General features: G+C 31.1%; 1 protein-coding gene across 1 annotated transcript; it reads right to left on the bottom strand.

Annotated features, from left to right (window-relative positions):
• Positions 1-399: 399 nt before the first annotated feature.
• LOC139491819 (uncharacterized) lies at positions 400-12996 on the bottom strand. The gene is made up of 4 exons (XM_071279691.1): positions 12860-12996; positions 12324-12476; positions 3610-3759; positions 400-2875 (listed from the first exon to the last, which is right to left on the bottom strand). Exons 1-4 carry the CDS (start codon positions 12933-12935, stop codon positions 2745-2747), a joined length of 510 nt encoding a protein of 169 aa, XP_071135792.1. The 5' UTR covers positions 12936-12996; the 3' UTR covers positions 400-2744.
• Between the last annotated feature and the right edge of the window lie 207 nt (positions 12997-13203).

The following is a 13203-nucleotide window of genomic DNA, read 5'->3' as shown; positions in this document are numbered from 1 at the left end:
GCAATATAGATGTCAGTTTCGATTAATATAACTAAGAAGTGTGTAAAGTTTTAAGCAATAATCATAAATCGTTTTTTGAAATACATTGCAACATGTGAAAAAAACACACCTTTGTTTTAGTTATAAAGTCCTGTAACTCAAAAAGTTTAAATGTTATTTTAACCATAAAGTATACAGATGGTTTGACTATCATAAGAAACAACTATTTAAGTTTGACGAAATTTGGATAAGTGGTTCTCAAGTTTTGGTGCGACATGTAGACGCCAGACAGACAGACTGACAGATGGACTGATGCTGGACATTTGTATTACATATTATGTCCCGTCAAAATTTAGACAAGGGTATAAAAATGGAAAAATCTTGAATCAATTCTGATTTGGCTTTGTAAAATAAACAATACATAATTAATTTATTTATTTTATTTCTATATGAAACAAAATGTATTTGGTAAGATGACTAAAGAAATATACACTTATTAAAACATTATTACATACAGAATAAGATACACATGTAAATACATCTACAAGAATTTTGTATTGATTGCTAAAATACCTAACAACTTTTGCATACATATTGGATTAAGTACTACAACTTAAAGCCCTGCTTCAATAGTATAGTTCAATAAGTAAATATTCCAAAATAATGGGGTGTTGAAATCATCAGCAATAATATCAGAACATAAACAATAATCGTATGTCTATATTTTTTATTGCCTTTTACAGTAATCAGTAATAATAAAGTCCTAAAGCTTGTGAGCAAAGATATTTAAGAATAGTGAAAAATTGATTTAAATACACCTTAAATTGCTATTTATTCCAATCAGCATAAGTTCTGAAATTACACACTTTTATCATGATGTCACAAACCAGTTAAAGCTGGGTCCCTGTTTAACGAATGATTTGTGGTATTAAACTTGCCACATTTAAACTATGTTAAAACACTTTAAACAAAAACAAAAACAATTAAAACATTTCAAACAAAGCATTGTTATATTACTTTGAATTTATGTAAAAAATATTTGGAGCCGGGTCAACCATCAATTGAATTTCAAAATGTTCACTTTCTAAAGTAATTACTCATTTCCCTCAGCTCATTAGGGCTTTACCCGAAAAAATGTCAGAAAGAGCAAGGCCATTGATTAGTTATTACAGTTTTCTATGTAAAACAAATATTGCACTTTGATTTTAATGTATTGGTGGTATCCCTTAATTTCATGGATGTTCTACCTCCAGGACAGGCAACACTTTTGTCTGGACTGATGACCCTTTCAAGCATCACAGTGAAGTGAGTTGACCCAACAGGAAGTTGTCTATAAAGTGACTGTTTCTCTAAATTGCCTAAATAGCAATAAGTTGTACATATATTTGCACAGCAAATTTCAAATTAAACAGTGTATAGTATATGGGAATACTTTGCAGCATAATGAATTGAGTTATTTCCCTTTGACTGTACAATTGTAGGTTAAAATATACCACTGAATACACAAAAAGAGAACAGGCAAGTCAATATTGTTTATATTAATTCCAACAACCACCAATTGAATGTAAATAATATATAGAAAAATAACATTAATACATATAGTTTATAAAATAATAGAAACTTTGAATATTGATCATATAAAATATATCAAATAGAAAATTTTAGTGCACACATTTCAATATGAAAATTTATCTTTGAAGCAAATCAATTTTTTGAAACTTAAATATATAAAATAAAATCCCCTAGAAGTAAAATTAAGGTGGTAGCATAACAAAATCTTTGTCTTTTTATCATTTTCCTTTTATTCTAATATTGATAAATATATATATGTCATTTTGTCACATAGTTTAATTTTGCAGTGCTTAATATAATCCATTTCCTTAATTTTATCACATATACTGCAGAGTAAAATTCCAAGAAATACCTGGTTAAGCAAACGATATTGCACAAGTCCTTGTTTGCAGTGGAAAATAAAAGCTTTCAAAATTGAACTATCATAAAAATACTTTTTTAAGTATTTAGAAATTAAAGGTGAAGGAAAATACTGAATCATGAATAAATAAATATTATTTACAAAATATCAGCCCAAAACCATATAATAGTCATTAATGTATATACAAAACATTGATTGTCTAACAAAATCAATAAAACACATACTCGAATATAAATATATTCTCTTAATCATGGTCATGACAGTGCTTTGCGGTTAAAAAACATGTACAGATTTAGTTATCTTGACAGATTTTACATAACTGGTTTTAATTTTCAATAAACCGTTGACACAGAGGACACAGAGTTATGTCTTGGATATCTGTAATTTGATAGAATATTGAAAATGCTTAACTCAAAATTGACACTTCTTTATCATGTAAACCATTGAAAAGTTCAAAGTCAACTTGATAATCCATGAATAAATGGTCAGGGCCGAGAGGCAGCAGTTTTGCTCCTGGAAAAAGCCCCTCCCCCTAATTTTTGGCTCAATGACTTCCTTGAGAAATGACAGAATCTCAGTCAAGATTTTAAAAGCTTTTGATCATAATCATTAAAAAAAGTTACACATGAATATGCATGGTTATGTTAATTATGTTTTTTAAATGTGAAAAAAAATCATGATAATGCGACTTATTTTACTGTGTTATAACGGATTATTGTTATATGGAATTTAATCATGAACCTGACAATGTTTATAAAGTGTTTATTCATGAAAATGATTATGATTTTATTGTGTTTAATCATGAACATGATTATGATTTTATAGTGTTTAATCATGAACATGGTCGTGTCTTTACTGCTCGCTTCTGACAATCAACTCCACCTTGTACTACTTGTCTTTGTTTCTTCTGTACGCCGTTCTGACAATCTGACCAGTCTCCCCAAACACCAAAAAAGCAACGATCTGAAAGACATAATAAAAAGAACCATAATCATTTTATAACTCCAAGTCCTATACATTTGATATACCCTAAAAAATAAAATTTGAAAACTTTCATCTGCTTTTATAGAAGATAAAGTTTAACACTTAGCAGCTCATATATATACAAAGTTTTACAAACACTTAAAGATTTGGTCTCTTGTGAAGAGTTGTTTCAGTGGCAATCATACACCATCTCCTTTTTTTCTATATTTGTCTTTATCTTGAATGAACTAAAGAATGGAAAAGTGATGAAAACAAGAATGTGTCCTAAGTACATGATTGCCCCATCTGCATTATCATTTTCAATGTTCAGTGGACCGTGAAAATGGGATAAATCTCTAATTTGGCATTAAAATTAGAAAGATCATATCATAAGAAACAATGTGTACTAAGTTTTAAGTTGATTGGACTTCATCTTCATCAAAAACTACCTGGACCAAAAAATTTATGCAAATGGACAGAAGAACGGACAAACGAATGAACAGACAGACAGACCCACAGACCAGAAAACATAATGCCCATAAATGGAGCACAAAAAGTATGAAAGAGTATATAAATTCAATCAAAATGGATGGTGCTATGCGACGTCTAAATGCAGAAATCACATAAATTTATAAAATGAGGCTTGCAGTAATATTCATTAAACTGTCATTGTATGTTTTTTTATTATTTACTTAATAATAAAGATGTAACAAAGCAAACTAAATATATCATACCTTGTCCATTAGCTCTTACACAAGATCTATAAACTTTTTTCTCAGCCTTACATTTTTTAGGGTTACCAGATTTCAATGATTTGACCTTTGCTCTTTTATTCGTGACAGGATCACAGTTTTCCCAAGATCCTTTGTCATAAATACATTCTCCTGCAATATAAACAGAGGTCATTATAATTTCTTTTTCCCAAAATTAAAACCAAGGCTCTGTAACAAGTCTATGAATTATTGAGCTCAAATGTAAAAAACAAAAGTTGTACTGATGATAATTTTTGCTGTTTAAATATAATTTTACCTCTCTTTTGATATAATCAGTATTAAGGGCAATAACTCCTGTAATGTGTCATCCAATATTTTGCGTCTAACAAACGTTTTTGCAGATCTATGATTGCATAAAATCTTTGCTCTTTACAGTTTCTATTCATCTTGATAGTTTTCAAAAATAAAAGGGGAAAACTTGAAAGTTAGTGATAAGCTGACATTCAAGGGCAATAACTCCTATATGGGCCAGGTGAGCTAAAAATTAGTCAACTATCTTTCATTTAAGGGCAATAACTCCTTTATTGGTTTCAATCTTATTAGCATTTTAGTAGATGCTACATGTAGTTCTTCTTTGTCATTTAGGCTGTTTCTACTTACGTAACCTGTATCTGGTATGGCATTTTTGAGATAGTTTGCAAAAAACATGAAGAACTGTCAAAAATCTTGGTTCAAGGGCAATTACTTCTACAAGTTATCTAATTATTTTGGTGGTAATCAGTGGCGTAGCTAGGTCAATTTTACGTGTACGCCAAAACCTCGGTGAGGGGCCTGAATGCACAAGCGTGTCCAGGCCAAATAACCTGCTGGTAGTGGATTAGCGTTGGAGAAGAATCCGGAAGTTTAAAAGTTATCGAGAATCAAATATTTTCATTAGTTATTTTTTCTTGGTCTGGAATATTAATTTTTGCACAATTTCATGACAAAATATGGAGGTTTATAAACTTATCATGTAAATTAACCAGGTACCAGGTTTGAAATTGTGTACTTGCGCCAGACGCATGTTTCGTCTTACAAAAGTCACATCAATGTTGCTCGAAACAAGCGTGACAAACCTTGATTTTTTAAATATTTTTTTTTAGTTTCCATGGCAAAGGTCGCCATTTTAAAAATTTCAAAGTCAAACTTAACTGCTGCATATTGTGCTCCCAAAAATAATATACCATCATATAACATTTAATGTCTGTAGAATTAATTTAACACTTATGTTCTGTCTTGAATCTTGTATGAAAATTTCCCTCCCCCATCTGAAATAAAAATGTATCATGTTAAAGTGTACATGGGTCTCTTAATATCAAAGAAGTTTCAGATAATTTGAAATGTATTTATATTTTTCATATTTTGGCTGTCACTTTCCACGGCAATGACAGACATTTTGTAATTCCAAAGTCAGGTGCACAACTACACATGGTGGTTAACATTATGTTATAGTTTCATCAAAACTGGTCCATTTAAATAATTTCAATAACTAAGCCCTCGAAAGAAGGTGTGGATTTAAAAAAATAAGAAAAAAAAGAATCGTACAATAACAACATGTCACCCTATGTCAGCTGATCTACTGATATTGAATCCCTTATATCCAATTTATCACAAATAGATAGAAATATTTATATTATTTTGTGGTTGGTTTCAATCAGATATTAATCAAAATTGATAAATGATTTCATTTGTATAGTGCAGTGGCAAATTCAAAAGGGACACATAACTTTAAGAATAAGCATAAATCTCTCGCCGAAGAGATAAGAATGACCAAAAGAATGACAGAACATAAAAAAAATATGACAACCCACCCCCAAACTCCCTGTTTTCCCCCAATCCAGACCCTCATATATCACTATGACAGATAGTTTTGTTTAATATGTTTTACTGGTTTTGTCTTCAAATATTTTTTTTTATTTGTGTACATAGTGTTGTTAATACATGTGATATATGGACAATATATACCATGTCCTCTCTGTCGAAGTCGTATCTATTTCAATGAAAGAAAGTATTTAAAAGCTTGCCACTCTGTGCAATATGTTATTAAACGGTGGCCAGATGATCTGAATTAAATTGCTCAAAGATCAGTCCGCTTGTCAGTATAAAACTGAAAAATCCATAAAATACGGGAAAACTCATCATATATAATTTCGTCACTATGCTCTGGATACTCCTTTGACCATTAACAGTTTTTGTCCAGCTACTGTAAAATTGTACGAATGTTTGACAAAGTTATTGATATCTTAAAAAATTTGACCACATTAATGAACCTAAATGTAGAGTATATATTTATAAATTATATTGGCACCGCCGATGAAATTTAGGATCGAAATGTCTCGCTTTCGCAACAAAAATTTCAAACCACATATCGAATCTTAGCTTATAATGAATTTCTAAAAAAAAAAAAAAGAAGGAAAGTCAGAGTACTATAGAATTTACGTCAGAAAATGAACAAATATTTAATACTAATTTACGTCACTGTTATTTGCAATTACAAGCAATTGAAGAAAGACTTAGAAGTTTGATGTACTGTTAACCAATTCTTTTATTTCTATTTAGATGAAAATATTTTTTTTTACCAAATTCAAGTGTATGCCTGGGCGTTTTGACGTAAACATAGCTACACGCATGGTAATGGATAGAAGATGAATCTTGTTGTTGCTATTTGATTTTCTGTATCTTTAAGGGGTAAATAATTAATACATTTAACCCTATAATCTATGTTTAGGTCACATACATATTGATTGCAGGCAGGAACCAAGCAAAATAAAATAAAAATGTTGTTTCATGGGACACAGATGCCCCAGCTTGTAAATAAACCAAAAATGCAGCTATTCTTCCTTTATGAAAGAACATAACTTGAGAATGATGTCAGTTACACAACCTAAACCCAAGCTTGATCTGTGGTTCGCTGTATTTTAAGCATTTTATCAGAGCAAACTAAAGTTCAATTGCGGAACCAGCAAATTTAGCAATTTTTTCCATATTATAAATCCAGAACAGTGTAATGACAACAGCTATATTGTAACTTGATGTGTGTTAGGTTGTAATAAGCATTAAATATAGTTACATAACTTTTGGAGTTAAGACAAGTGACTACAATTAAAGACTGCAGGCATGACAAATTTAGCAATTTCTACATTTATAAAGGGACATAACTCAAGGACAGTGAAAGTGACACCACCCTTATGATATTGGAACTTGATCTGTGTTTGGTGATATTTAGCTTCAAGTATTAGTTTTATAACATTTATAGAGTTGAGGCAAACTAAAAATATAGTGTGATATGACAACTGTAGCATTTTTCCATTTAAGGTGGTAGACCTGGGTTAAGGGAAATAACTCTTAAAATCATCAGTACGTTTGTGTCAACCATTTTCAAAAACATATTCTAAGCTTCTAGGTTACATAGATTATTTTCAATCTGTTTCAGGTAAATGCTTAAAATACATAGGTGAACTTGACTTTTACAAACGCTTGACTGATTTAAAGAGTTATCTCCCTTAACCTAGGTCTACCTCCTTAAGAAGGGACATAACTGAAGGATGATGACAGTGAAGCTACCCTTATTTGAACTTGAACTATGTTTGGTGATATTAAACATTATGTATAAGATTAATAACATTTAGCTGAAGCAAACTTAAAGATTAGAAAATGGAAAAACAGACACACAAGGGTTTAACTAAATGCCCCCTCCACCGCAGAGGGGCGTAACAAACGTTCATAACTTGGATCTTTCAGTTCAAGTTTAGTTGAGTGGTTTCTCAGAAGAAGATTTTCTTGAATATACATAGATAACTATGACTGAAACCAAGAGATGGCAATACATCCATGATATAATTGGCATGTGAAATAAAATTATATGATTCAATTATTGAAAACATTTTTATTACTTCCACAATACTTTTCATACAAAGAGATTTGTCATTCTTTTGTTCCTGTTACATACTTATCATTATTTAAGTCGATCAGATATGATCTTTTGACAATAAAATTGAGGTTTAAAACCATCCATTTATTATATAATCTGTCAGTTTTTGATATAATGATAAAAAATGCTAACCGAAGACAATAAATGACTCTATTAGTTGTGAATTTTAAGTCAATAATAATCATATTTCTAGACAAGTTTTGATTTTGATTTTATGAATTTATTAATAATTCTTGTAATAATTATTCTTACTTAAAATGTACTTAATTACCAAATAGTACATGATTAATTTTCTATTATTTCTGCATTGTTCAAGATAGTTCTGGTTTTGTCAAGATGATTTTAGAGTAAGTAAAAGGTGAAGTGCCTTTAGGTCTTTACATACAAAGAAAAAATATAAATAGATTATGCGTCAAGTAGAGGTTAAGGAAGTCATTAATAGTGACGGACAATCATTTAGTTCCGTTATTGTCAATGTTTTTATGAATTTAGAATTCTTCTGAAAAATAAAAACTACTTTTTGCATACTCCACCAAATTTTTAAATATGCTGTGTTAACTAAATGTATAAGACCACATTTGGAATAAAATATGTGATAACAGAATAATAGGCAAAATGTGCAGAAAAAAGGCCAAAAAAAAAATGAAGAATGGAGAAAACTAGGTAAAAAAATAAAGAGTAGAAAATAATGAGGTAATAAAACTTCAAGAAAAGATCAGAATAACAGGAAAAAAGCAATTCATCCTCTCATATGCCAGCTTCATTGAACTCCAATAAAATGATACCCCAATAAATATAAATGTCCCAATCTTTTACCCTTTCCTTGAAATTACATCCCAGCTCCTTTGTTCTAACAGGGGTGATCTGAGCCGGATCACCCCTACCAGATCACCCCAGTTTGAGTTTCTGTGTTATGCACGCTTTCCTTTGTTCTGTAACATTTTGGCGGAAATGTCAAATCCACTATAAAACTTATAATTAATTATACGGAAAAGACTATCTATCAAAATTCACGTAGAAAAAATCCAGTGTATATGCTTGGATTCGAACTCAAGACCTTTAGCATATCAAGCCACGGTACAGTCTTCACGATGAACTGTTAAAAATATACAGGACCGGAGTTCAATTTTTGACATTTTTTAGTTAGATTCTGTTGGCCTGTAGATATGAATTTTACAGGCCCGAGAGCAATTTTACAAGCCTGGGCTGCCAGGGCTGCCACTCAGCGTGAAGACTGCGGTACATACCACTACACCAGAACGACTGGGTACGAATTGATAGTAATTTGACATACTTAAAGGAAGCAAGATCTTTTTATAAGTGGGGCGAGTCGTCAAATCTTTATTCAGTGGGGTTTAAACCTTCTTCGTTAATAACATGAATAATTGAGTTTTCAGACTGATTGTTCAATTTGATTTTACACTTTTTCATAAGTGGGGCGAGTCAGTAAACAAGAGTGGGGCGATTTTTTTTATAAAGTGGCGATATAGTGTGGGCCGATTGGCAAGTGGGGCGAGTTGACATTATTTAATATCTATACTCATCGTGTTTGAGGGTCATTAAGGGTATACATCATATAGTAATTATATATAAAGTATATTATAATGGTTATGTGGAATTCTAAACTAGATTTTATGAATTGTAAATGGTTTTCCGTCTAATCTAAAACAGCTGGGATGTAAAATAGTTATATCCCATTCGGACTTGGTGTGTCATTGTTAGATCACCCCCTGGCCTCCGGCCATCGGGGTGATCTTACACTGACACACCGCGTCCTTGTCACAGGGATAACTTTTAATTATTTGACTTGGTCAAATGTTTCAAATATCAAATGTTAATTATCTCCCCTTACAAGATGTTTGAAGACCCACATGATTTGATATATGTCTTAATGATGCAACTGAGACATATCTAGCTCCCAACTGTTTTTATTTACTTTGAATATTGATTAAAAAAAAACAACATACCCTAGTATTTATTAAAAAAAAAAGAACTGAACTGTTACATTATTATCTATCATTATTATAGTTTATTTAAATTTGACAATTATATCAGATGTATTTTTAACAGTTATTTTTATAATTGCATCTTTGAAAAATACTTGAATCTGATAAGTTATTATATAAAAATGAACATGATTCATATATGCCATCTATATTTATCACCTAAAGTATATCTTATGGGACTATCTTTCAATTGCCTGGTTTTTTTTTTAATTCATTCACTATGTAGGCCTAAAATAAACTCAATTGTAATTAATTGCCTACTGCATGATCAGTAAACAAAGCCAAAAACTGTGCATTAGAAATAGATGAAAGGAAACAAAAGAAAAAAAAAGGTTCTGAATGGGGTTTACAGAATTAATACATTGGGTCTATAATCTACAGAAAATGGCACAAAGAAAAAACGAATAGTGAAAAACAGCTAGCTAGGTCAATCAAATAAAGAAAAAAGAAAATAAGGCAGTTCTCAGATCAATAAAGAATAGAAAATATTGAATGAACAAAAAATATCAAGAATAGGGAAATAAAAAAATGGAAATGGAAATGGGGTCTAGACAACAACCCGACATAAGAGCAGCCAACGGCCAACACCCAAAGGCCATCAATGAGTCTTCAACACAGGGAGAAAATCCCTCAGCTGGCCTACCTATTTATAACATGAAATGAACAACCCCCATATCCAAATCTCTATAAAAAATAACAACCCTGCAATTGCCTCATAAAACAAATCTCTTAAAATTAATTAACTTTATATCAATCAAAAAAGATATTCTGGAGAGTTTTGAATGAAATATAGCAATATTAGATCAAGCTGTCACAAAACATCATCCATCAATCCACACGGTTTAGTTTCCGATGAATTGTTTCCTTATAGTCCATGACATAATATGATAACATTGATTTGAAAAACTATCTTATAACAGAATATTATCAGATCAAATGGTGATTTCTCACAAAAAATCTTCCATCATCTACATTTTATGTTTTTATTTTTTTAATTTCCAGTACTACCGTAATCTAAAATAAGAACAGTTTTGTAACGCTTCAATCAGATAAAAATATGTTATCTGTTATCGACACAATTCCCATGATAATCTAATTTTCCAATGCAAAGCTCTGATTCCTTTCACGAATTTGGCTATACTTTTTTGACCTTTTGGATTATAGCTCTTCATCTTTTATATAAGCTTTGGATTTCAAATATTTTGGCCACGAGCATCACTGAAGAGACATATATTGTCGAAATGCGCATCTGGTGCAACAAAATTGGTACCGTTGATTTTATTTCAACATTCTCCACGTTTATATCTAAAACAAAAATCTTTCATAAAATTTCAATTGAAATTTAGTGGTATGTGTATTCATTATTATAGTATGGGTAGTTTTATAATGGCCCTGTTATATGTCCAAGATCTGTAATAATGGTCGAGGAAGTATGTAATGGCCCAAGGCAACGCCGAGGGCCAATTCAGACATCAATGGCCATTATTACTGACCGAGGACATATAACAGGGCCATTATAAAAACACCCATTTCTTAATACATTTATTAACCAACTGAAAAAAGTGTATGTGTTGCTGCCAACTTGATGTACTCTCTTACTCTTTTAATGACAGTTTAGTTTGAAAAAAAATAATTTGTACTTCACCATGATCAAGCTTTAAATATACCAAATATCCAAGATATTAAGTTAAGAGAATTAAGTTATGTGTTGAAAAACAGGATGAACAGTGATCCCTTTATATGGTTCTTTAATGTTTGTTGCTGGTTACTAAATTAATTAAAATACAAAAAGGTATTATACTCTTCACAGCTTAATTTTATTAACTTTATTAAAAACCCTAACTGGGCTTAATACAGACAAGCTGGGCATTAATACAGGGCCATTACAGAAAAACAGGGCCATTACAGAAATAACAGGGCCATTACAGAAAAACAGGGCCATTACAGAAAAACAGGGCCGGCATTACAGAAAAACAGGCCCATTACAGAAAAAAACAGGGTCATTACAGAAAAACAGGGCCATTACAGAAAATATGTTGTTTTTAATAACCAGTCATTTTTGGCAATAATGTACTCGGCTGTTGTTTGCTCTATGGTCGGGTGGTTGTCGCTTTGACATATTCACCATTTCCTTTCTCAATTTTATTAGTTGGTTAATAATTGGAAATAATGATAATTCCCCAAATTTATGGAAGTAAACAAAAAACCTCATTTATCTATCATTCTTTCAGTAGAAATAAGTGTGGACACAGAGAAAAGTCTAAACCCTGTATAATGGTTTCCTCGGAAGAAAATAAGACATACAAAACAAGAATGTGTTCATAGTACACAGATGCCCCACTCGCACTATCATTCTAAAACTCTTACCTGAAGCGGGACAGACGAATGAACAAATGGATGAAAAAACGGACAGACAAACGAATGGGCAAACAAATGGACAGATGAACGAACGGACACACAGACCAGAAAACATAATGCCCCTCTACTTTTGTAGGTGGGGCTTAAAAATGAAGAATGAATGGACAATCAGACCAGAAAACATAATGCCCCTCTACTTTTGTAGGTGGGGCATAAAAATGACGAATGAATGGAAGCTCAGACCAGAAAACATAATGCCCCTCTTCTATCGCAGGTAAGGGCATAAAAATAGTCACAATTTTAACAGTGTTATCAGAATATAACTATTTTAACTGTAAACAAATTAATGCAGTTTAAAATTTACAAACCTATAATCCTCTGTGTAAATTAATTCTTCATACCTTTTATTTTCTTTATTTTATTCCGTCCGCGACATTTTTTGGTCAATGTTCGTACTGGTTCACAAATATCTCTGCTTTTTTTCTTTAATTTATCAACTCTTTCTGTAATTCCATTTACACATGGTCCATACTTTCCTGTTGTGTATTTACAAGCTGTAACATAATATATAAAACATACATTTCATTTAATGTACCCAATGTCAGGCTATTACTATTCACTTTGACCAGTTAAATTAAGTCACCTTAGAACTTTTTAAAATAAAATGAAAAGTTTATCCTCAAATATTTTTTTCAATTCATAGTTTTTAGTTAAAGCAAATTGAATAAGAGTTATTTCCCCTTAGTTCCCATGTTTTGAACCTTATTGTCAGCCAAATTCAACTTGTTATACTGTCACCTCTTGACCTAAAAAACATTTTTGATTTCTTGAAGACTTAATTAATGCTTAAATCATTTCTACCGTCTTCAGTTTTTATTAGAAATGCTATAGAAACTTTTACCCACAAATAGACATGCTTACATGATAGTTTACTAACGTTTTTTACACTTCTTGGTTAATATTTTTGTTGAAGGACATTCTTTCATTTCTCCTGATTTCAAGGTCATAGTCATCTTTATGGTATCCGAGGTGATATCACATTCACTCCAAGGACCAGTTTCATATTTACATTTTTCTAAAAAAAAGAAAATATCAAGAAAATTTAAATAGTGATATTGCATATGTTTTAAAAATATAATAGATCTAGGGTTTAACAGAAAGGAGCCTAGTAGACAATAAATTATAGGCTTAAAATAAAAGGGATGACCACAACCCTGTATAAATACAACCTCTAACTTGTAACCTGCTTTTTAAATTCCAAACTTGATAGATATATTTGCT

Source organism: Mytilus edulis, chromosome 10 (genome assembly GCF_963676685.1).
Source record: "Mytilus edulis chromosome 10, xbMytEdul2.2, whole genome shotgun sequence".
NCBI classification, from domain to species: domain Eukaryota; kingdom Metazoa; phylum Mollusca; class Bivalvia; order Mytilida; family Mytilidae; genus Mytilus; species Mytilus edulis.
This window is presented reverse-complemented; position numbering and strand designations above follow the sequence as displayed.